Source organism: Bubalus bubalis, chromosome 20, assembly GCF_019923935.1.
Source record: "Bubalus bubalis isolate 160015118507 breed Murrah chromosome 20, NDDB_SH_1, whole genome shotgun sequence".
Taxonomy (NCBI): domain Eukaryota; kingdom Metazoa; phylum Chordata; class Mammalia; order Artiodactyla; family Bovidae; genus Bubalus; species Bubalus bubalis.
In genome coordinates this window covers 14,177,776-14,201,584 of record NC_059176.1, presented here as the reverse complement: position 1 = coordinate 14,201,584, position 23,809 = coordinate 14,177,776, and the positions used below count along the sequence as shown (strand labels likewise).

The 23,809-nt window shown below is 51.7% G+C and overlaps 1 protein-coding gene across 4 annotated transcripts in view; it reads right to left on the bottom strand.

The window, feature by feature from the left end:
• CCDC88C (coiled-coil domain containing 88C) overlaps positions 1 to 23,809 on the bottom strand; it is a 143,686-nt gene that overhangs the window by 72,053 nt on the left and 47,824 nt on the right. For 3 of the 4 annotated variants that reach the window (XM_044933370.2, XM_044933371.2, XM_006076163.4), the window contains exon 4: positions 7,026 to 7,095. In XM_044933370.2, coding sequence (XP_044789305.2) covers positions 7,026 to 7,095 — 70 coding nt within the window. Of the gene's footprint in view, positions 1 to 7,025; positions 7,096 to 20,289; positions 20,364 to 23,809 lie in introns of those variants that run through there. The other variant, XM_044933372.2, reaches the window with a different exon arrangement.

Here is a 23,809-nt window from a genome sequence, read left to right as displayed (position 1 = left end):
GTCCCACCTGGACACTCGCGCTCCGCTGCTCTGTTCAGAGTTCCCTGAGGCTCTGCCACATACTGCCTCCTCCAGGAAGCCTTCCTGACCTGCCCAGGGAAGAACTTATTACCCGCCGTGTATTCTGTGGGAAGCACACTCACACTGCTTCTCGCCCTGGAGCAAGCTAGTGATGGACCCCATCTTCCTCCTCTCTTGCCCAATGCAGACTGGGGGCTCCATGAGCAGACACAGCCTGTTCATCTCCGCAGCCCCTGGACCCACAGTGGGCATTTTACAGGGAGAGCTTGAGGCGGGCTTGGGCTGAGCTCCTCTGAGCCTCTGGCCCAGGGGTGCCACTAGGAGGAGGAAGAAAGCAAGGGCGTTCTCATCTTCTATCTGGGAGGGTCAGAAATCGGCCTTCTGGTTCCTTCAGCTGGAGCAGCAGAAGAGAGGCCTGCATGAGCTGTGAAGGAAGCACGTTCACAGCGTCGGTGGGCACAGACTCCCTGACTCCTCAAGGGGCTTCCCCTGTCCCTGGAAGCCCCTTCTGTAACCGTGGTGAGAGCGAAGACTGAGGACGAGGACCAGATCTCTGAACAGCAAAGAACAGATTCCCCAAGGCCACCCTCCAAGGTCCCAGCCGTATTCACAGACAGGACCCTACAGGGTGCAAACACAGGGTCAGCCCCTCCAGGGACCCACAAATCTTGCCTGGCATTTGGAACTTGAGAAACGCCAGGCAGAATAATGATGATGGCGGGTCATATATAACCATCTGCATGACTTATGGTGATACACATATCTCTGCATCTCTTACCTACAGGACCGCCACGCTGAGTGCCTCGGAATGAGTTCCCTCCCCTCTCTGGGCTGGGTTTCTGTACCTACATGGCTCCTGCCTTTCCATTCTAAACAGCTTGGGAGCGATCAGCAATTCACAAGTCTGAAACCCACTACCGCGCTTGGATACAAACCTTGGAAGACAACACAGTGCCCTCTTCCAGCATGACTGCTCTATGATTCATCGCAGAAATTAATTTGCTAACACCCTGGCTTCTTGTCAGAGCAATCTAGTCTTTTTCATGTGGGTGGCACGGTGACAAGCCTGGCTGCAGAGAAATCAGGGTGTGGCGCTCTGGCAAGCACTTTACAGATGCTGCAGACACTGGGATCCCTTGGTTCTCATGTAGAATACACTCTTCAATAAACCAGGTAAATATGTTTCATGGAAGCATAGCCAGCCAGGCAAGGGTGCAAGCAGCTTCCAGTGCAGCATCACCAGCCTAGGGCAGCCACACACATGGTGTTGAGCAGAGGTCGACTCTCATTTGACTCTGACCACTGACACTTGACAGTTTTATCTGTGGGAGCACGTGGCTAACATCAGTAAGGAGCTCTAGCTTGATGGAAGAGGGAAGTGGGGACAGGACAGACAAATAGATAAAGTCCATTTCCAGCACTTACGCTCTATTTATTTGGCACCTACTACGTGCCAGGCACTGCTCTAGATACTTAGAAGACACTGGCGGGGACTTCCCTGGTGGCCCAGTGGCTGAGATTTTTGCACGCTGCAACAAAGATCAAAGATCCCACGTGCCACAACTAAGACATGGCAGAGCCAATCAATCAATCAATAAAAACTATTAAAAAAAAACAAACCCAAAACCACACAAGACATTGGCAACAACAACAAATCCCCTAAGATTCCTGCCTTCGTGACAGATTACATCCTAGAGGGGGAAAAAACAAGCAATGGGGGAAAAAAACAAGCAATGCAGCAGACAGGGAAAAATAAGTAAATGAGAGAGCGTCGTGGAGGGTGATAAATGTTATGAAAGAAAAGAAGGCAAAGCAGGATGAGAGAACAGGAAGTCCCAGGGAGAAGGAGGATACAGCTACACACAGGGAGGTCATCAGGATGGGCTGCACTGAGAAGGTGACATTCGAGCAACAACTTGAAGGATCTATTCCTTTTTCCAGTAGTCACATATGGATGTGAGAGATGGACCATAAAGAAAGCTGAGCGCCGAAGAACTGATGCTTTTGAACTGTGGTGTTGGAGAAGACTCTTGAGAGTCCCTTGGACTGCAAGGAAATCCAACCAGTCCATCCTAAAGGACATCAGTCCTGAATATTCATTGGAAAAACTGACGCTAAAGCTGAAACTCCAATACTTTGGCCATCTGATGCGAAGAACTGACTCATTTGAAAAGACCCTGATGCTGAGAAAGATTGAAGGCGGGAGGGAAAGGGTACGAGAGAGGATGAGATGGTTGGATGGCATCATCGACTCAACGTACTTGAGTTTGAGTAAGCTGCAGGAGTTGGTGATGGACAGAGAAGCCTGGCATGCTGTAGTCCATAGGGTTGCAGAGAGTGGGACACGACCGAGTGACTGAACTGAAGTGATTCCTGTGAATATCTGGGAAAAGCATTTCAGGCCAAGGGAACAGAGTTAGAAGGCCACCCAGGTGCTAGGCAGGAGAAGGATGGTGGCGGCTGGAACGAGGGGGGCAGCGGGGCAGGAGGAGACAAGAGTGCGGCTCTGGTGCAGGTAGAGCCAGGACACCTGCCTGAGGGATGGGAGTGGGGTCCGAGAGAAGGATCAGACGTGGCCACCTGGAAACGAGACAAAGGACAGCCTGCGACACCAGTCCCGGCAGCCTGCACTCGGCCCAGCCGCCGGGGAAGGCTCTTTTGCTGTGCACCCGTGGATGAACGTGAGAGGCCTACAGCAGGGTCCAGGGGACCCCAGGCCAGGCTCCAAGAAGTGGGGTCCACAGTAATGAGGCGCCAGACAAGATGCTTCCCCAGGGACAGGTATCCAAGGAGACGGGAGCAAAATCACGCACAGTCAGAGAGGAAATCCAGAGATGATTCGAGGTACAAACAGGAAAGTAGAGAATGGGGACTGGAGGCCAGGAGGGCAGCCACTGAGGGCAGATTTTTAAATATATGAAGTCTTTTCTCATATTCACTGAACTGCCCTTGAATCCCACCTGAGGTAGGAAAAAAGATAACATCTTTTGTCTGGTGGGTGCAGGATGACAGACATACAGAAACATCTCATAGTGTGAGTCGTACCATCTCCTTTTTTTACGTCAGAGGGAGGGGGACAAGTGACTGGTGTTCTGGGATCATTCAGTGTCACTGTGTGTGTGTGTGTGTGTGTGTGTGTGTGTGTGTGACTGTGTGTGTGTCTCTCCATGGAGGTGCATTTACCAAAACCAAAAAATAACCCCAAACTGAAATGTTATAAATGACAGTACAGTGTCAGCATCAGCTAAAAAGAACACAGTTGTGCTCCTGAACTGGGTGACAAAATTTGTTTAAAAAAAAAAAAAAAGCCTCCCCATTCACCCTTTCTAGGCAACCACACAAGAAAGAAACCAACTCAGTTCTTTATTTTAAATGAAACCCCAAATGCTTCACCTACCTATTTTTAAAACTTAAAACAGAAAACACCATTCCACAAATATGTCTCAGGCACTCATGTTTGCGTCTTCTTGCTGGTGCCTATCCCCTGACAACCTCCTTGCTCTCAGAGTCCCCCTGAGACTCCTGTCAAAACCTACCCATGCGTGCTCCCAGCTCTCATCCCTCCAGCCTCGCTCTGGGGGAGGCAGCCCCTCCCCTCTCGGCAGAGCCCGCAGAAGCCGCAGTCAGCCAGCCCTGCCTGCTGGGGGCCCTCTGAGATTGCCGCACTGGGTGGAATTCTCGTCCTTAACCTTCCCAGAGGTCCCCGTCTCATCTTAACTTCTCCATTGAACTGGGGCCGGAACCTCTTCAACTGATATACATTGATTCCATACGGCCCTAGGGACTTGGAGACATTCCATTCACCTGTCTGTTTAAAGGGCTTCCCTGGTGGCTCAGACGGTAGAGAATCCGCCTGCAATGCAGGAGACCTGGGTTCAATCCCTGGGTCAGGAAGATCCCCTGGAGGAGAGCATGGCAACCCACTCCAGTATTGCCTGGAGAATCCCCATGGACAGAGGAGCCCGGTGGGCTACAGTCTATGGGGTTGCAAAGAGTTGGACACGACTGAGTTTAAAATCCGTTTAAAATTTTAAACTAAGTTTAAAATCAGCTTCCGGAGAGTGTTCTCAAACTGGATTGTGAGGAAGGCTATACCACTCTGTACATTTATGGGGGGAAAAAAACCCACTAAACTGTATACTTAAAATAGGTGAATTTCGGTCTTCCCTGACGGACCAGTAACTAAGATTTCACGCTCCCAATGCAGGGGGTACAGGTTCAATCCCCACTGGGGGAAGATCCCACATGCTATGTGGAGTGGCCAAAAAAAAAAAAAAGGTTAATTTTATGGTATGCAAATTATATCTTAATAAAGCTATTTAAAAATCAGTGTCCACATCTTCGCAGGGGTTTCTGTTCACTGCCAGACTCGAGGTGGGACCTGGGTTCCCTGCATGTGGACAGTCTCTCTCCCCATGTGATTCAGAGAGGCTGGAACAGAGAGGCTCTGAAGGCCGGGCTGGAGCCAGGGTTCTGGTGAGCAGAGGTGCCTTCTGGAGAAGGGGCCCCCACAGCAGTAGGAAGGGAGGGGTCAGTACAGGAAGGTGGCAAACCACAGTGTGATGGGGTGATGGGTGACACGGTGGGGGAGGAAGACGTGTTTAGCACGAGAATGACTCATAAATGTTAGTTGCTCAATCGTGTCCAACTCTTTGTGACCCCATGGACTGTAGCCCGCCAGGGTCCTCTGTCCATGGGGATACTCCAGGCAAGATACTGGAGTGGGTTGCCATGCCCTCCTCCACGGGATCTTCCTGAACCAGGGATCAAACCTGGGTCTCCTGCATTGCAGGCAGATGTTTTACCATCTGAGACGCCAGATTAACTCATACATCACTGTCATTTTTGTAGGTCAAAATGGTTAAACACTGGCAATTGCCTGACAGCTGTTCATGTGGGATATGGACCAGGGCTCAGGCCCAGGGTTTCGGTGGAACAAACTCCCACTCAAACTCCCCTCTGCTCATGGGTCAAGTGGCTGAGGACTTGTCACTTCAACCCTGCCATTCTCTCATCTATAAATGCGACGGCACGGCCACACCCCAGAAGCACATTTTCACTTCCGCTTTTAAATGCACGTCCGGTGCCCAGCACACGCTGGGTCCCAAGTGTTCAAGCAGGGAGGGACCTTCTTTCCTGCTCCTCTGCTTTCCTCTCCTCATCTGACAACGCTGTCTCTAGAGCAGGTGGAACAGCGGAACGATGCCTGAACCACCAACCTCTCTGGGCACCTCTCTCTTAATACCAGTCCCCCAAATAAGGCAGGACAAGCAGCACAGTTCTGCTAAGCAAAGCAGTCGCTCATTTTCCTCATGTTACTGCTGAAACACGAGACAGTCCCAGCTGTCCCTGGTGCCCGGGGCTGCATCTGGCTTCCCCTACCTGGTGGTTTAATCATAAGTCATGTCTGACTCTTGTAACCCCGTGGACTGTAACCTGCCAGGCTCCTCTGTGCATGGGGTTCTCCAGGCAAGAATACTGGAGTGGATTGCCATTTCCTTCTACCTAGGGGGACCATGAAATAAAGCCAGAAGACAAATGGCTCCAGGGCAGAGCCGAGGACAGCCAAACCAAGGGCTCCCTGTTATTAACACAGCAAGTAGAGAAGGGCGTTACTGCCAGGGGTCGCCAGGTGGGTCTGGGTGTATCCTGAAGAGCCAATGTGATGCTCATGGGCCCATGGCACTGAAGACGAACAGAAGATCAAAGAAACCCTTTCGTTGGGCTCTTGCAGAGAACAGGGGAGTGGGGGCCCAAGAAGGACCCCTCCCCATGAGCAAAGTGATTTCATGCTCAGCTTCCCTTGACCCAGTGCCCCCAGAAGCTGCTGCTGCTGCTTTCAGGGCCAGGGCTCCTCGACGAGGAACATCCTCGGCGGGTCACAAGGTGTACCGCTCCTCTGTGCTCCAGACGACCTGAGCTCACGTGGACAGGCTCCCCTGAGAGCAGGCCGAGGAGGTACCTGCAGAGGCAAGCTTCAGCTCCTTCTGCAAAAGCCTCTCATGGTGGGATCCTTCCCGCATGCCCTGACCCCACACCCAGTCCAGGAGGCTCCCAAGGTCTCCACGGGAACCAGAGGAGTCCCAGCCAGCAGGCACATCTGTCCCTGGGGCCCACAAGTTTCCGTCCACGAGCCACAGGTTCAGGTCAACACTTAAGACCGTGGAGGGGAGGAAAGGAAGCACCCCGTTCAACTCACAGTGCATTAATCCTCAGGTTGGAGCTAAGCTCTGGCTTTCTGTGAGGTGTCCGGGAGGACATTTCAGGCTTTCAAAGTCATACCAAGGGTCCAAGACCAGGACTTAGGACCTTACCCACTCGGGCCCCAGAGACCAACGGGAGATGTGAGAACGGACGCATGACAGGGGGTCCCAGTGAAATGTGCATGGGGCAAATAAAGCAGCACAGGATGCCAGCGGAAGGGACGTTAGTTCCCTCCAAAGATTCTCTCCCAGGTGGCTCAGAGGCTAAAGGATCTGCCTTCAAGACAGGGGACCTGGGTTCGATCCCTGGGTGGGGAAGATCCCCTGGAGGAGAACATGGCAACCCACTCCAGTATTCTTGCCTGGAGAATCCCCATGGACAGAGGAGCCTGGTGGGCTACATTCCATGGGGTCGAAAAGAGTCAGACACTACTGAGCGACTAACACTTTCCCTTTCAAAGATTTTTTCTTGTCAATAGGGACCACACCCCATGATGGTACGAGGAGAGACCCCTGGGCGGTAGGGGGGCCACCATATTACTTAAACCCCACAGACCAAGGAAACAGTGGCCTCACCTGCCTTGGAACTCCCATCTGAGGGGTCGTGAGGATATATTCTTAAGGAAGAAACGTGCTCTTGGCGTAAAGCCTTGGGGTTATAAGCCCATCCTTTACAATCATACCCAAATGAGCACGTGTTTTCACTGTGCTGGCTCCAGGCTGGCAGCCAGAGCTCTGCCTCCAACAGCTGCCTAGGGCACAGCCCAGGCTCCACGGGGGGCGAGGGCGGCCTCCACTCACCAGACAACGGGTCTTTGCCAATCATCAAGACATTAGGCAAATTCATGACGATCAGCTGCTGGAGAACTTCCTATGGAAACAAAAGGGAAAGGATGCCATTAAGAACAGAAAACAAAATAAAGACTGATTAAGAAAATTACAGTGTACCAAGAAACTGGAGGAGTGTGCAGCCATTATGAAAACAGTTGCTAAGAAAATACTGTATATATATATATATATATATAATGGGAAGGAAAATGTAAGATATAAATAAATGAAAAGTCAAAACAGCTAACTGTGCTTCTGCCTCGATTATTACTAAATAAAAATTATGTCTGCATGTGTACAGAGACTTTGGGGGAAAAGAAGATATAGTAGATGTTATATTAGTAGGACTAGCGGTGAGTTTCTTTTAAAGGATGTCTTTATTTTTATTGTATGATTTGCTTGTGCAACTAAAAAATGCAGAATAAACATTAAAAGGGCTTCCCTTGTGGCTCAGCTGGTAAAGAATCTGCCTGCAATGCAGGAGACCTGGGTTCGATCCCTGGGTTGGGAAGATCCCCTGGAGAAGGGAAAGGCTACCCACTCCAGTATTCTGGCCTGGAGAATTCCATGGACTGTATAGTCCATGGGGTCGCAAAGAGTTGGACACAACTGAGCGACTTTCACTTTCATTTTGAAATATTAAAAGAGATGTTACTGAGTCTTTACAAGCTGACCGTTTAGGATTCTGGCATTCAGTAGGTCTTTGGTACAAGCTGTAAATAAAGAGACTTCTCTTTTTTCAGCAGTGACTTCCCTGTTGCTGTCGTTCAGTCACTCAGTCGTGTCCGACTCTCTGTGACCCCATGGACTGGAGCACGCAGTCCTTCCCTGGGGGAGGGATAAGTCAGAGCTAATCTGCAGCCCCCACACACACCCCCAGAGACGTGGCACACAGGAGATGCCCAGCCTCCTGCCCTCACACCAAGGGTCCCTGAAGGAAGGCCCAGGCACCAGCCATCGACATGCCCCCTGTAGTGGGGGTTTTAATAAGTTCCCCTCCGAGTGTGCTGGCCCACCACTCACATTTCCCAGAGTACTCCTCAGGGCAGGTTGGTCTTCCCCGCCCAGATGTGCCTTGTTTCTCACAAACCCAGAAGATAAAATATCTAATTCTACAGAAGACAAGCAAGGCAGTAGGATTCAGTAATATTCTTGGTCTTGCAAAAGTGGTCACCATAGAAACTCTTGACCAACAAAGCTCCTCTTACGCCTTTAAAAAAAATGTTTCCATTGAGAGACAACTTTTTTTCCAGCAGTCACTCTACTGCATGGCGTGAGGACTCTCTGAACTCAGGACACTGCCAACCAGCGCTGATGAATTAAAAGGGGACAGTGAACACAATCGGCTAATCCCGCAGGGCCCAGCTGATCACCTCAGAGCTCTCTGAATCCTCAGATGGGAATGGCAGCCTTGGCAAGCTCGCCAGGAGAGGCCAACACCTTCACAGTCTCAGCTACAGACTGGCACTTGCCATCGACCTCTACAAGGATTAAATCCCGTGCTGCTGCAGCTGCTGATTTCCAACACCCCCTGAAAGGCATTCGGGGTGGAGAGGAGAAGGGAGGCACTCTGTGCTTGGGGGAAAAACTGGCAGGAGGGGTCTTCAAATAATTAGGTATTTTCAGGAGCTGATTTTCTGAGCCCAATTCTTTTACCTCCCCATGTCTAGAAAAGCACAAAAATCCTTCACGGTAACAACTGTTCCTCATGACTAGCAGAAAGCTTTACCAGACTAGCAGAAGCCTTCTGGAAAAAATATGTGCTTGACTGCGTGTACTTCCCCTTCACCCAAATCACATATACAATGACCTCCCCCCACCCTGCCTCTTTGGAGCAGCTTCTCAGAGCTATCTGAGCTGCTGTCTCCCGGGCTGCAGTCCTCACTCTGCCCCAAGAAAAAGTTAATTATCAGACTCAGTGCACATTTTTAAAGTCGACAACAGAACGTGCAAAATGAACGGCTCCACCCTCCTTATTATCTTTCCATGGCTCCCACCAGATCAGAAATTGAGGAGGTGTACCCCACTCCCAAACACTCCAGGCCCCTCTGTGCTCAGTGTTGGAGGACATCTTTCTTTACGATCTGAGGTCACATGTCACTGCATCTGAGACGGCCAGTGTTTTCTCAAGCCAAGTCTCAGTGTTGGGCAGAGTCTGAGTTGTGTAACAGCCTCAGCCTTCCTTCAGGGCTTGGAAAAGTCAACGCAGTCTCTCAACTGGATGTGCTCACCAAAGGATTCCGCAGTAGCACCCTCGGGCAAAACACACACAGCCAGTAAAATCAGATAAATCCACTTCCAGCAAAAGGAGGGACTCCCAGCCAAGTCAGCCGTTCTGTCACGGCTTCCCTGGTGGCTCAGGCAGTAAATAATCTGTCTGCAAGGCAACAGCCCCGGTTCGACCCCTGGATCGGAAAGATCCCCTGGAGAAGGAAACGTCAACCCACTCCAGTATACAGTCCATGGGGTTGCAAGAGTCAGACCGACTTAGGGACTAAACCACCAAGAACTGCTAAGTCACATCAAAACTAAGTCACTTTAACTTGGGGACATTCAATAAATAATAACATTGCTAGCAATGTCATGGAGTCCCTATCCAGTCTCAATGCTAAACTCAAGTGCTCAGCCCAACTTCTAGAAGACTTCCTTGTTATCACTGTCAACCAACTACATTCCCTTCTGGAGTCTTGGCTGGTTTCTGCTCTGCTGTGGTGCAAGTGTCTGGAGCACCAGCCCTATTATCAGGGTGCTTGAAGAGGGTGCACATGTTTATAAAGGAAATTTGTTGTTGTTGTTCAGTCATTCAGTCGTGTCTGACTCTTTGCAACCCCATGGACTGCAGCACCCCAGGCTTCCCTGTCCTTCACTATTTCCCAGAGTTTGCTCAAACTCATGTCCATTGAGTTGATGGTACCATCCAACCACCTCATTCTCTGTCGGCCCCCTTTCCTGCCTTCAATCTTTCCCTGCATCAGGGTCTTTTCCAATGAGTCGGCTCTTCGTATCAAGTGGCCAAAGTATTGGAACTTTAGCTTCAGTCCTTCCACAGAATATTTAGGACTGATTTCCTTTAGGATAGGCTGGTTTGATCTCCCTACTGTCCAAGGGACTCTCAAGAGTCTTCTCCAACACCACAGTTCAAAAACATCCATGCTTTGGCATTCAGTCTTTTTTATGGTACAACTCTCACATCCATACTTTACTACTGGATAAACCATAGCTTTGACTAGACAGACCTTTGTTGGCAAAGTGATGTCTCTGCTTTTTAATAAGTTGCCTAGGTTGGTCATAACTTTTCTTCCAAGAAGCAAGCGTCTTTTAATTTCATGGCTGCAGTCACCATCTGCAGTGATTTTGGAGCCCCCAAAATTAAAGTCTGTCACTGTTTCCATTGTTTCCCCATCTATTTGCCATGAAGTGATGGAACCAGATGCCATGATCTCAGTTTTTTGAATGCTGAGTTTTAAGGCAGATTTTTCACTGTCCTCTTTCACCTTCATCAAGAGGTTCTTTAGTTCCCCTTCACTTTCTGCCATTAGGTTGGTGTCATCTGCATATCTGAAGTTACTAATATTTCTCCTGGCAATCCTGATTCTAGCTTGAACTTCATGCAGCCTGGCATTCTGCATGATGTACTCTGCATGTAAGTTAAATAAACAGGGTGACATTATACAGCCTTGACGTACTCCTTTTCCGATTTGGAACCAGTCTGTTGTTCCATGTTCGGTTCTAACTGTTGCTACATACAGGTTTCTCAGGAGGCAGGTCTGGTGGTCTGGTATTCCCATCTCTTTAAGAATTTTCCACAGTTTGTTATGAAGCAGATACAGAATGTGAAATCATCTTGAAGGTCTCCGCAGTAATGTAAAGCTGAATTTTTATGCTAACAATAACCTAAGCAAAAGACTGCTGGGAAATACTGCTGGGAAATCCATGTATTCTCCTTCTAAACCTGGATGTTTAATTTTATCTAATTTGGGCTTTCTAATTTTCCCACAATATGTATGTATCACTTCCACAGTTAGGAAGTAATGTTTCATGAACAATGTTTTATTGATGTGTTCCTTTCAAAGCCTCATGGGTCTCCTAAGATTTAATCCTGTGGCCCAAAATACCTCTAAGGTCTTAATTGTTCCCCCCGAAGGACCATTAATCGTATTCCAGCAAAAATAGCCTCGGAGGTTTGAGTACCACGGTGAGAACTGTCTAGCAGAAATACATGAGACACATTCATTTCGAATGTTCTTTATACCTGAGGCTGATTCATGTTGATGTATGGCAGAGGCCAACACAATATTGTAAAGCTATTATCCCCCCAATTTAAAAAAAGAAAAGTAAAAAGAAACAAACGACAACATACAAATAATATACCTTAATTAAACCAACATTTCCAAAATATTATTGCTTCACCACCGAATCAACATAAAGCCATGAAAGAGATGATTTCACACTTTTTTTCACACTAAGTCTTTGAAATCCACTGCGTAGTTTACACTCACAGCACATCAGAATTTGAATGCCAAACTGTCATTGGAAACATGCTCTGAATAAGTAGATTCACACACCCAAGTTGTTCCAAACACACTTACAGTTCTTCCAATAACTGAATTCCAGTATCGGTTTTTCAATCTAAGTAAATGAAAAATTCACTTCCTCTGTCACACACCAGCCACATTCTGGAGGCTGCGCCAGCCACATGTGGCTAGTGGCCATCATGCTCCACAACACTGGAGACAGGGGAGCTAAGCAAATGCGTCTCCTCGGGGTGGCGGGGCCTCCAGGGCGACAGGCCAGGCCCTCATCAAGTGGGGACGTGAGGAGGCTGCTGACGAATGGACCCTCCCGCCTGCTACTCAGAACAGAAGGCCACTGTGGAGACCGCAGCTGACACTGGCCTGCTGGGCGGGCGATGGCCACACCCCCGCTGGCTGCAGGGGTGGACGAGTACGGAGATGTGCTCTGGGTAGTCCTCAAATCTGCCAACAAGCCTTCCTGGTGCCACATGGGCTTCTGCGAAGGCAAAACAAAGGCCACTGTCGCATCCTGAGGCCGCGATGAGGGACGAGGGCACACACAAGCCTTGCGGCCTCTCATGTCACCCCATCCTTCTTGTGGCCTGACAGCGGGAGGGAAGAGTCAGGCCTGGGGCGCCGCCATCGCAGAGACCCCCTCCCTCCACAGAGAACTGGGCTCGGGCCAGTGAAGGGGGAGGGTACAGGCAAGGGGGGTTTAAGCACTGAGATCCAGAGCAGACTTTGTACACCCCTCCCCTCTCTGTCCTGCACCTCCTTTAGATTTGTTCTGAGATACTAGGATAAGATGTGGAGGAAACCCCAGATTTCCCTTTTCCTAAGCGAAACTGCACTAACTGCATCTTGGAAGGACCTCGTTGCTAACCACTTTAAACAAACAAAAAGAAAAGTCACAAAAGTAGGTCAGAGGACGCTGGCAGCACTTGGATTCTCAGCAGCAAGGGGCTGGGGCTAGAAAGGGCTTTGTAACGTAAAAGGGGAAACAGCCCACTGGACATCATCCAGGCTGCAAACCTGAAATTTAGGAGAAACTGATGGTTTTGGACTGTGGTGTTGGAGAAGGCTCTTGAGAGTCCCTTGGACTGCAAGGAGTCCATCCTAAAGGAGATCAGTCCTGGGTGTTCATTGGAAGGACTGATGCTGAAGCTGAAACTCCAATGCTTTGGCCACCTCATGCAAAGAACTGACTCATTGGAAAAGATCCTGATGGTGGAAAGATTGAAGGCGAGAGGAGAAGGGGACGACAGAAGTTGAGATGGTTGGATGGCATCACCGACTTGATGGACATGAGTTTGAGTGAGCTCCTGGAGTTGATGATGGACAGGGAAGCCTGGCATGCTGCAGTCCATGGGGTTGCAAAGAGTCGGACATGACTGAGCGACTGAACTGAACTGATCAACTCCGAAGCTCCTTCCAGGGCTGTGTCGACACAAACAAGGCCCGACATCTTGGGGAAGGACTGACTGAGCAGGACGGTCTCCAGGAAGCGTCTGGCACCCCAGCCGGGGGTGACGGTGGCAGCATCTGGCTTCACACCGTGTCAATAAGCTCAGAGACTCCGACTGCCCTCGGACTGCCAGTTTCCTGATCCGGATTCTCTGGAGGCCACCTGGGGGGAGTGACGAGGGGCCGTCTGGAGGCCAGGGCACTGGCTCCCAGGGGTCACAGGTGAGAGACGCTCTCAGAACCAGGAAGTCAAGGGGAAGGAAGATACTCCCTTCCTCCTAGAATCCTCTTAGGACAAGTACAGATGTATCCAGTGGGGAAAACCCAGGACATGGGACAGGGTGCCCCGCTCCAGGCTTCACCAGTGACAGGGCTCTGCCGTGTGGCAGGAAGGACAAAACAAGAGGGGGACAGCAGACTCCAGAGGCACCTGGTGTGTGCAGAACTCAGATGTGATCACAGCTACACAAGTGGCCGTGGTGGCGGTGGGACCTCCTGGCCTCCCCACAGCAAACAAGACCAGCACCCGGGCTCATGGCTTCACTGAGTCCACGATGCCAAACCCCTCAGCCCACGATGCCAAGCACTTGAGCTTACGATGCCAAATGCTTGACCCCACGAGTGAACACTGCTCCCAACACAGGGCCCAGGCTGCCATTCCAGGCTGGCTCCAGGGGTCACCTGAGCCCTCGTCATCCCTCCTGTTACGAGCCTTCACACAGGCCAGCGCTTCAAGTTACAAATGTCCTCCTTCCCCAAACTCACTCAAACCTCACTCCTCCCAAGGGAGCTTTGCAGTTTCCCGACTGCCTGCACTTTACGGATGTCGGCGGTGCTAAGTCTTAGGATAACAAGATGGGGCTTTGTCATTGCCCTCTGGAGGAGGGGGTCTCTGAGAGAGGTGGGAGTGGAGGGGAGGGGAGGCAGAGGCCGGGGGCAGCACAGCAGGGGCTCGGAGGGACCCCAGGGCAGGCCTGGATGCCTCAGTCTACCGGGTCTGTCCCTCGGGCCCGAGGTGACCGGTGGCTCCCGGAGCTGGTGTTCAGTGAGGCTCATTTCCAGCATGTCACTCAGTGGGCTCCATTAGGTCCCTGTGGGGTCAGGCCTCCTAATTCCTTTCTAGCCAGTCTCTATCCAGAACTTATAAATAGTGCACCCACTCAGTCATGGCAGACGAACGTCTTGGAAGCCCTCAAAAAATGAGCCTGTGCTTTTCTCCAGGACCTCCTCCCTTGGTTTGGAACAGGAGGACTCAGCTCCGCTCAGCTCCCCACCCCGCAAAATGACCCCCTCGACTCACCTCTGAGAATAAGTGTGTGTACCCCCAAACTTTTAGTAAGCTGTCTGCCATAAAACTGTCAACGGCAGAATAGTAAACAGAAGCTCTAAAATACCCCCATCAAAGCTTCACCCCCAAGTACGACAGGGTGTGTGACGAGGGAGCCGCACTTTAATAATTAGGCCACAAACGGACACTGGGGAGTGGTTGGGTAATGGACGATACAGTCACCATCCTGGTTGGGAGGATGGCAGAAAATGCTTAAATGAATAAAACAATACCTAACTGGGTGCAGAAAATGAAAGATATGCCGAAGGGAAGAAACCTTCAAAGAAAAATATACCAAAATGACAGAACTCTCTTTATTAGAGTGGTCAGGCCAAGAGCAAGCTTTCCCAACATTTTGAAAAGATTCTGGGATTTCCCTGGTGGCACAGTGGATAAGAATCCACCTGCCAATGCAGGGGACAGGGGGTTTGATCCCCAGTCCAGGAAGATCCCACATGCCACAGAGCAACTAAGCCCGTGCACCACAACTATTGAGACTGCTCCAGGGCCCACGACTCACAACTACTGAAGCCCAAGTGCCTACAGCCTGCGCTCTGCAGCCAGAGAAGCCACTGCGATAAGAAGCCTGTGCACCGAAACGAAGAGTATAGAGCCCAATCGCTGCAACTAGAGAGAGCCGGCACAGCAATGAAGACCCAGCGCAACCAAAAATAAATTAAAAAAAAAAGGTTCTATAAATGTGGTTCTATCACCTTAAATCATTTTAACCCTGTAGCATGGCTTCCCACAAAGAATGTATGATCAGCAGTACCTCTTTATCAGTTATGGAACTGTGAACACGACAGATTCACTAAAAAAAATTATCCTTTCTCCTGAGACAATTCACAATGCAACATGAAAAACGATGCGGATTACTGGTTTCTTAAAAATCACCCACTCCAAATCAAACAGTACCCCATCACCCCCCCATCAGGAAGTACAAAGCCTCCATCAGCTGGGAAGAGACACGAGCCAGAGGAACCCAGGGATGCCGGCAGAGGCTGGCTTGCAGGTCTGGTGCCTGTGCTGGGGCCGGAGGCAGGAAGCCCTGTGGGAAGGGAAGGGTGGGGTGGAGGATCAGCTCCAAGGGCATCAGCCCCTGGAAAACAGAGGCTCAAGAATCCCAGAGACGTTCACCCACCACCTGTGGCAATGTAGGGGCCTCACTGAAAAGGCTTAAAATGCTGCCACGGCTCCTGCCAACCTCTGTGCGTGCTTAAATAGAAAGGTCACTTTCTCCGCTGGTGGAAGAAACAAAAGGTCCCAGAAAAGTTGCCGGGTGGAAACACTTTCCGTGTCTGCAGCAAAGGTTATCTTCAGTTTCCAGAGAACACTGGGATTATTGGATTGAGAACAATGATTTCATGAAGAAAAAAATCTTTTTCTCTTGCCAAATGAAAGAAACAATTTTATGGTCTGACATTTTGCCAGGAAGGAGAAACAAATGCTGCTAAATGCCATGAGTTTAGGTCCATGGAATGACCCTCCACAAGGGTTTGAAAAGGAGCCATTAATGCAGAGCCAATAAGAGAGAGAGATCCCAGAGAAGTTAAGACAAACACTCCTGAGAGGCATCCAGGAGGAAGATGATGCTCATGGTTTCCAAGGAGACCAGGATGGTCCAGACAGCAAAATGTACCTTCCACACAGCCGGAGAAACACAAAGACCTGTCCAATACTGAGAATCAGAAAGACGAGTGATGGTTGAGTATGCATCCAGCATGCGCGTGCGCATGTGCGCACGCACGCATGCACACACACACACACACACACACAGCACACCTTAAGTCTTGGGTTCAGAGAGTCAAAACCACACATAGTGGACCTTGCCGTGCACTGACAAGTCACACAGCACAGCAGCAGGTACACTGCCAAACTCTGCCCAGACAAGTCCAGGAAAACTTCCCAGAGGTGCGCGCTTGTGAGCTGGGCTGTGGAGAATGCTTAGGAGTTCCACAGGTAGAGGTGGGAGCCAGGAAATCTATTAGCTACCATGTGTGGCCAGCGAGTCAAGCCGTTGGTTGCACTGTTCTGTGCATACTGTACATTTTCCACTGGGTGCTGTTTCTGCCTCACACAATGCCAGCCCCAGGTGCCACCAGATCAGAACCCTATCCATCCTCCAAAGCTCAGTGAAAATGCCACCTCCTCCAGGAAGCCAGCCTTGATGCCTTTAGTCACACATGACTGCCTTTCCCCTCAAGTCTTAATGCTTCACCTGCCTACTCCTGCATCACTTTCACATTTTGCCTCATCAGTCAGCTCCCCCCGATGAGGAGATAGCAAAGAGGTAGTAGCTAAGTGACCGCTGACAAAATGCGACTGACTCAGCTTATGGCAAAGTGCTTGGTTTTATTGTTTTTAAAATCTCTTTTTTTGGAAGCGGTGTCTTCTCTTTCTCACATGAACAAAGGGACGGAGTCCTGAAAAGCAACTACTTTGCTCCACTACTATGAGTTACTTTAGTCCCCTGTTAAGTTCCTTCCTATGCCTTCAAGTATTTTCCCTGGAAAAATCGGCCACCACACGTCTGAAGATCCCACATTTAACATGCCTGTAGATGAAAACCAAAGTTACAAACACCTCACGGTGAATCTGTAATGCCGGTTTGAATACATCAGGCTTTCCAACTGTAAAATCCCAAATGTGATAGTTTTATAAGCAAGTGAAGGAAAACAAGGGGAATTTAAAATTCCTCAACAGGGCTTCCCCGGTGGCTCAGTGGAAAAGAATCCGCTTGCCAATGCAGGAGACATGGGTCTGAACCCTGGTCCAGAGATCCTACATGCCTCAGAGCAACTAAGCCCATTTGCCAGAACTACCGAGCCTGTGTCCTAGAGCCTGTGAGCCACAACTGCAGAGCCCGTGTGCTGCAACGACTGAGGCTCACACGCCTAGAGCACGTGCTCAACGAGAGAGCAGCCCCCGTTTGCCTCAACTAGAGAATAGTCTATGAAGCAAAAAAGACCCAACATAATGAAAAATAAAATTATTTTTAAAATTAAAACATAATAAAATTCCTAAACAAAAGAAGTGACTCAGACAGGAAAGGCAGCACACGTATGTATCCAAGGACCCCAGCATCTATCCCAGGGCCCCAAGAGAGGGGGCAAGACTGCAAACCCCAGAGCCCTAACTCTTCCAGAAACCACACAGCTAAAGTTCAGGCAAGTGAGGTGCCTCTGGCATCTGGAAAGGCTGAGACGCTCACAGAGCACCCCATGGAGAGACCCAGGAAGTCAGGGCTAGTATTCCAGGCAGCCTCTGCACACATCGTGGGGGTTTATGCTCCTGCCATCAACTAGCGCTCCTCCAGAGCTCCCCCTTCGATGGGGCCAAGAGGGGTTCCCTTCAATAGCATCCTGGCCCAAACAAAAACTGCCTGACAACCCAGATGGCAAACACACACCCAAACACAGGGGAAGGTCCCCTCTCCCCCTCCTCACATCACATGAGGGGACCAGGACAAGAACTGCCAGAATTTTCAACTGGAAAGAACCATGGTACTTGCTGTAATGGGGTTTAACAGCAGGATGCAGAGCAATGGCCAAGCTGGGCGCTCTGGGCTGGTGAGCTTTCCCTGAGACCCCAAACCGAGGCAATTCTACGGTGACGCTTGTCTCATACCTTCCATAATGACAGCCTGCTGACCCCATTCCCAACCAATCAAAGCTCCCACGATGTCACCGCATCTGATAGCAACAGGGACCTGACCCCCAACCCCCGCAGCACTGCTCACTTTTGGTGATGTTACAGCCAAGGGAATGATTCTGTAAATTTAGCTACTGCGCAGAGACACAAGCCTGATGAATTATCCCCAGCCGCCTGTTCGGAGGCGGGCCGTCGGCCACGTGCCTGTGATTCCATCTGGACGGGGTGGGGGGACTCCCGTTTCGGCCACATTCCCTCCGACTCAGGCAGGGAGCCCCGGCGGAAGGAGTGGGTAATGAAGTGCTTTTATGTTAAGAGGCTGTCACGTAAAGCTGCTGATAGACTCAATCCATCTGTTCCACCTCATTTCAATTAATCCCGGGGTCCCCGGGGCTTGAAACCAGCTCGGGTCTGCACAAGCCCAGGAGCACCAGCTCCCCTAATGAGGCCACACTGCGTCTCAGGACTCAGCGACTGAAGGCCACCAACCCAGTCCGCCTGCAGGTCCCAGACGGTCAGAAACCCGCACCCCTGAACACTTGGCAACTGCCTGTCCTCGTGGCTGTGTTCACAGAAATGAACCAAGCCCAGCCTTTGTTCTCAGAAAGGAAAACAAATATTTCCTTTGAGCTGACCCAGGAGGAGGGAGATCCGTGGGAGGGAGCACCCGGAAACGCAAACACCACCAAGTGAGGGTAAAGCTACTTGCTGTGTGACCTCAGGCAAGTCGCAGGCCCTCTCTGAGCCACACCATCTGTAAACGGAAGAGGATCATCTCTAAAGGATGTCTGGCTCCTTCAGATGGAGGCTGGCACACAGACTCACAGCACATCGCTACAGTTACTAACTCAGGGCTGCCAACTCTGAAAACAGGCAAGTGCCCACACGTCCCTGAAGAACCCGGGGAAACCCGCAGGGAAGGGACTGGAGGACACCTCAAGTGTCCCCGAGGATGCCTGCCACCTTCCCGTTGTGTTGCTCTGTGGGTGGACTTATCTGATGCTAGAAGCACCTGTTCCGAGTCCCTGCACCAAGGAAAGTGGTAGGGGCAGCCCCAGGAGCACAGGCAGGGCGCCGCGTTCAACTCTTCCGAGAAGAACTTCTGCCCACAAATGGTGTCCCAGGAACCATATTACATGGCAGATACAAGCCTGGCCAGCAGCAGCTAAAGCTGGGCTCCAGGCCTGAATGTCTGCGGTGAGGCCACCAGCAGCCACAGGTGCAGTGGCGGGGGCGGGGAGCCAAGTTGGACCAATGCAGGAGACGGAAGAGACACAGGTTCCATCCCCGGGTTGGGAAGATCCCCTGGAGGAGGGCACAGCACCCACTCCAGTATTCAGGTCTGAAGACTCCCATGGACAGAGGAGCCTGGCGGGCTACAGTCGCACAGAATCAGACACGACTGAAGCGACTTAGCACACACGCAACCAAGAAGGATTTAGGGGATTAGGCAGGCTGGGGAGGCAGGGGTGGGCCTGTTCTCCCACTTCAGTGCCCAGGGTGGCTCAGGGCCGCCCTGTCCTCTCTTCCCAGCAGAGCAGCAGCATCTGTGCTTAGGGGTGACGCAAAGAACCCTATTTTTATGGTGGCAAGGGATCGTGCAGCTGCAGAGTTCCTTTCTTTGGGCTTCTTGCAAAAGCCAACCTTTTTGGCGATGGGCAGGCAAGGGAGGGTGTGTGGCTCACAACGGCCAGAGCACAGCGTGCGGGATCACAGCAAGGGTGGGGACACCTGCCAAGCCACCAACACCAGGTTCCCCGGGTCCGTGGGCTCCAAGCTGCTCCCCCACACCCTCGCCAGCTGGAGGCTCTAGGCTGGCGTCCTAGCACCTTCTGCCCCGGGCACGCCCACAGAGCTCAGTGGGAGAACCACGGCCATTCCCCGCCCCCTGCCCGCCCCGGTCCCAGCAAGCAGCTGGGCTGGGAGCATGTGTCTGGGCTGCGGCTGTGCCCCGCAATGCTCCACCCACCACTCAGGCCAGGCAAGGCCGGGGCGGGCGCCACCCTTGGCAGTCCCTCACCCGCTAGCTGCCAGTGCTGCTGCACCAGCCCCCTCACTCCCAGGGGACACGTGGGAGCAGGTGGGGCCGAGTGTGCCTGAGAGCCACCCGCGGCAGGTGGCAGCCTGCTGGGACCTGTGAGGGTGGGGAGTGGCAGGCTGCCATGGGCCACAGGGCATCGCTGCTCCTGAGTCAGCCCACCAGGCCTAACGCCTGTCTCCGCAGGGCAGGGGGCTGGTGGGCAGGGAGAGCAGAAGGGCAGCCATTCACACTTAGACTTACATGACAGTATTTCCTGGAGATAAGTGAAGGACAGAGGAGCCTGGCGTGCTGCAGTCCACAGGGTCACAAAGGGTCAGACATGACTGAGCAGCTGAACAACCACCACAGGTCTCTCCTGGGCACCTATAGGGTGTCAGGCGGTGTGCTGGTCAGGTGGTGGGGTAAATAGACAAGATCTGTGTCCTCAAATCTAAGAAATGCAGACAGACAGACAAGCTCAACAAAACCGGGAGGGAACAGGAAGGGTGTCAGGGTGTGTGTGTGGGGCAGGGCCTGGCCCTCAGGGAGCCCACAGCCTGGCAGGAGACAGGCCTGTTGGCAAGTCTGATGCCCTTACAGAGGGGATGTGAGGCATCTGAGCTGGGGGACAATGGGAGCACGTGGGAGGACTAATCCAGAAAGGCTTCCACGAGGAGGTGGCGCTGAGCTAAAATGGAAACAAAGAGCAGGTGCCGTCTGGGAGGCAACAAAGACAAAGGCAGCAGCAGAAGGCCCTCCTCCACCGCCTGTCTCCCACCCCAGGAGCTGGAATCACACCCCCACCCCTACTGCAGTCTCAGGATGGAGAAGCAGGAGCCCGCACAGGGAGGTGGGGCCTGGCACCCGCTCTGGGCTTATCTCGCCAGGGGCAGCAGTTGCTCTGGGGTCCCCCAGCCGGGCCCACCACCAGCCTGCACTGCTTCGAGCCCTGACAGTGGCTGGGCAGGCGGGCATCACACCGAACCCACAGGAGACAGCACAGCGCCTGGCACTACTCAGGCCCGCGGTGGGTGCTGCCCCAGACACGCTCAGGGAGAACAGCCATACCTGCCTCCGGCTTCAAGGGTCCCAATTTCGCACAGCCCTGCGGTGCCCACAGGCAGGAGGCCCGCAGCGACTTGAAAGGGCAACCCATAACGGAGATGGCGCAGCGATTGGGGTGTGGGGGCTTGCCCTGGAGGTCCCCAGGCCTGGGGAAATCCACCCCACCCCAGGCTCACCCACACCCCTTTCCTGCCTAACCCTCGGCGTTCAGAGCAAGAGGGGAGGGGCTGAGCGGGAACCTCTGAATGCCCGCCCCTCCATGCCACCTGCTTAAAACTCTTTTTCCTCTGGTCTCAGGAGAAGCACACACATGACAGTTTGTACTTTGAAGGGTGACGGAGATTTCACTCGAAGGGCTGGCGGGCCGCCAGGCTGAGAGCTCTAAGGGCAGGTCTGTGCTGGGGGGAGGTGGGGTGTGCACGGTGGATTAGCGATGCCTGCCTTGGGCACAGTGACAGCACTTGAACCTCAGAGAAAAGGCTGGAAAAGTGCGGGGCAAGTTCTGTGGGAGCGTGGAGGGAGCAGTAAAATCTTGGATAAATGAGGCAGCGAGGTTAGACTGTATTACCGCCTCCTTCACTCCCTCTTGGCCTCCTGAAAGAGCTACACATGAAATAAGCAAGCAAACAAGCCCTGCAAACCAGCTACTACTACTCATTGTCATGGGAGTTTGCAACAAACGATCAGACTGCACCCAGAAAGCAAGAAACTCTGGAGGGTTCTGTAGTTCTATCACCAAGAACTTAATTCTCTAAGCAGGAAACGGGGTGGGGAGAGCAACTCAGGACACAGTTGAAAAACCGGGGAGGAGGAAGGTTAAGAAATGACACGTTTGTAATAACCACCATCTCAGCAGGAAGTGAGAATCTCAACAGATGGTATCAACACCAGGGCAGCTGTCCATGCGGGGGTGGATGGGGGGGGAGATGCACCTGACCCAATCCTTGCCCCCACCATGCCCACCTCCAGCACCTCCTTCCCTGCCCAAATCCCTTGGTTGGAAATAATTACTGCATCTGTGCCCCCTGAGCCCTGGCACAGTGTACCCCACATTTGAGGTGACTAGGAACCTCAGGGTCCGGGCGTAGGCCCTGCCATGTGCTTGTATCTGAATCCCCTCCACCCCCAGCCTCCGCATGCGCTGCCCACGGCAGACGCTCGCCAGCTGCCGGCTAAACCGAAACACTGACCACAAGGAGGAAGGGTCACAACCAAATATGCCCTGTCCCTCCTGCTAGACTGCAAGGAGCCTTTTCTTTTGAACGATGATAAAGCAGAGCCTGGACTTGACACTTTGTACTATCTCATTTAATCCTAACTGGCAGGGGCTATGCCTGGCCCACTAGGATTTGCGACCACAAGATCCACAAGTGTTTTTGATGGCTGGGGATGCCATAGTAAATGAGAGAGACAAAGAGGTAAAAGAGTATGAAGTGTGAAGTACGAAATGCTAACAAGAAAAATAAGGGTGGGTCGACCAAGAGACAAGGAAAACGAAACTATCACAGGCAGGTGGTCAAAGAGGGTCCTCCGACTAAGGAACAGTTGAACAATCATGCCAGGGGTACACGTGGAAGAAGACCGCCGGGCAGAGGGAGCAGCGAGTGGAAGGTCTGTGTCTGGAGAACGCTTTGCAGCCCCACGGAGCCCGGAACTGGGGGCGGCCTGGCCTAACCACTGCCAGCAGCGCCGTGGGCCCCCAGGGTCAGACGTCTCATTCTGAAACAGGGAGCTCTCACACGAGTAGCTCACCACGAAAGCAAGGGCTTAGGCCCAGGAGCCAGGCACAGGCTACTGGTAGAACTAACAGCATCTGGAGTGCTGTGCTGAGAAGGATTCTCAGGCCAGGTCTGGGCTCAGAGGCAGGGAAGCACACGGATTCGTGATGTCTGCCTGAGCCAGGATGTAAGCTGCGATGGCGCGCCCTCGGGTAACCCAGCGTGATAAGCGCTGCCAACATGTTCAGGGTATAAAATGCTGAGAGGGTGTGAGGGAAGGACCAGCAATCCTCTGCCTCTAGTTATAAAGGTGCAGCCTGGGTGTCCTCTGCAAAACCAGATTTACTTTTCAAGTCTCCTGACCGGGCTGTGGGCTGCCCAGGGCGAACACCTGGACTGTCCCCCTCCCCTTTGCCCCCCAGCGTCTGGCACAAGGAGGGGTTCACTTGGCATTTGTCAGACGAGCTAATGAAGGGCCAGGAGCCCCAGACTGGTGCGTGTGTTCACAGGGTGGACTTTAAATGTGGATCCAGTAACAATGCTCCACAATTAGAACACAGGGCCCCTACTGGGTGAGGCTCTGATCTGAAGATGGGGGGAAAAAAACCCCCCTTTATTTCTTTGGTTCTTTTTTAAAAAATTTATCCTCTTTAATCTTATCCTCTTTCACTTATTTATCCTCTTTAAACTTATCCCATTTATTTAAATTTTTTAATTTAAATTTTCTATTGAAGTACAGTTGATTACAACATTGTACCAATCTCTGCTGTACAGCAAAGTGACTCAGTTATACACACAAACATCCTTTTTTCATATTCTTTTCCATTATGGTTGATCACAGGATTTTTTTTTAATTGTAACTTGTTAAAGTATCTAGGAATTATTTATGGATTTGTTTATTTGTGGCCACACCACGTAGTGTGTGGGATCTTAGTTCCCCACCCAGGAATCAAACCCAGGCCCCCTACACTGGAAGCACAGAGCCTTCACCACTGGAC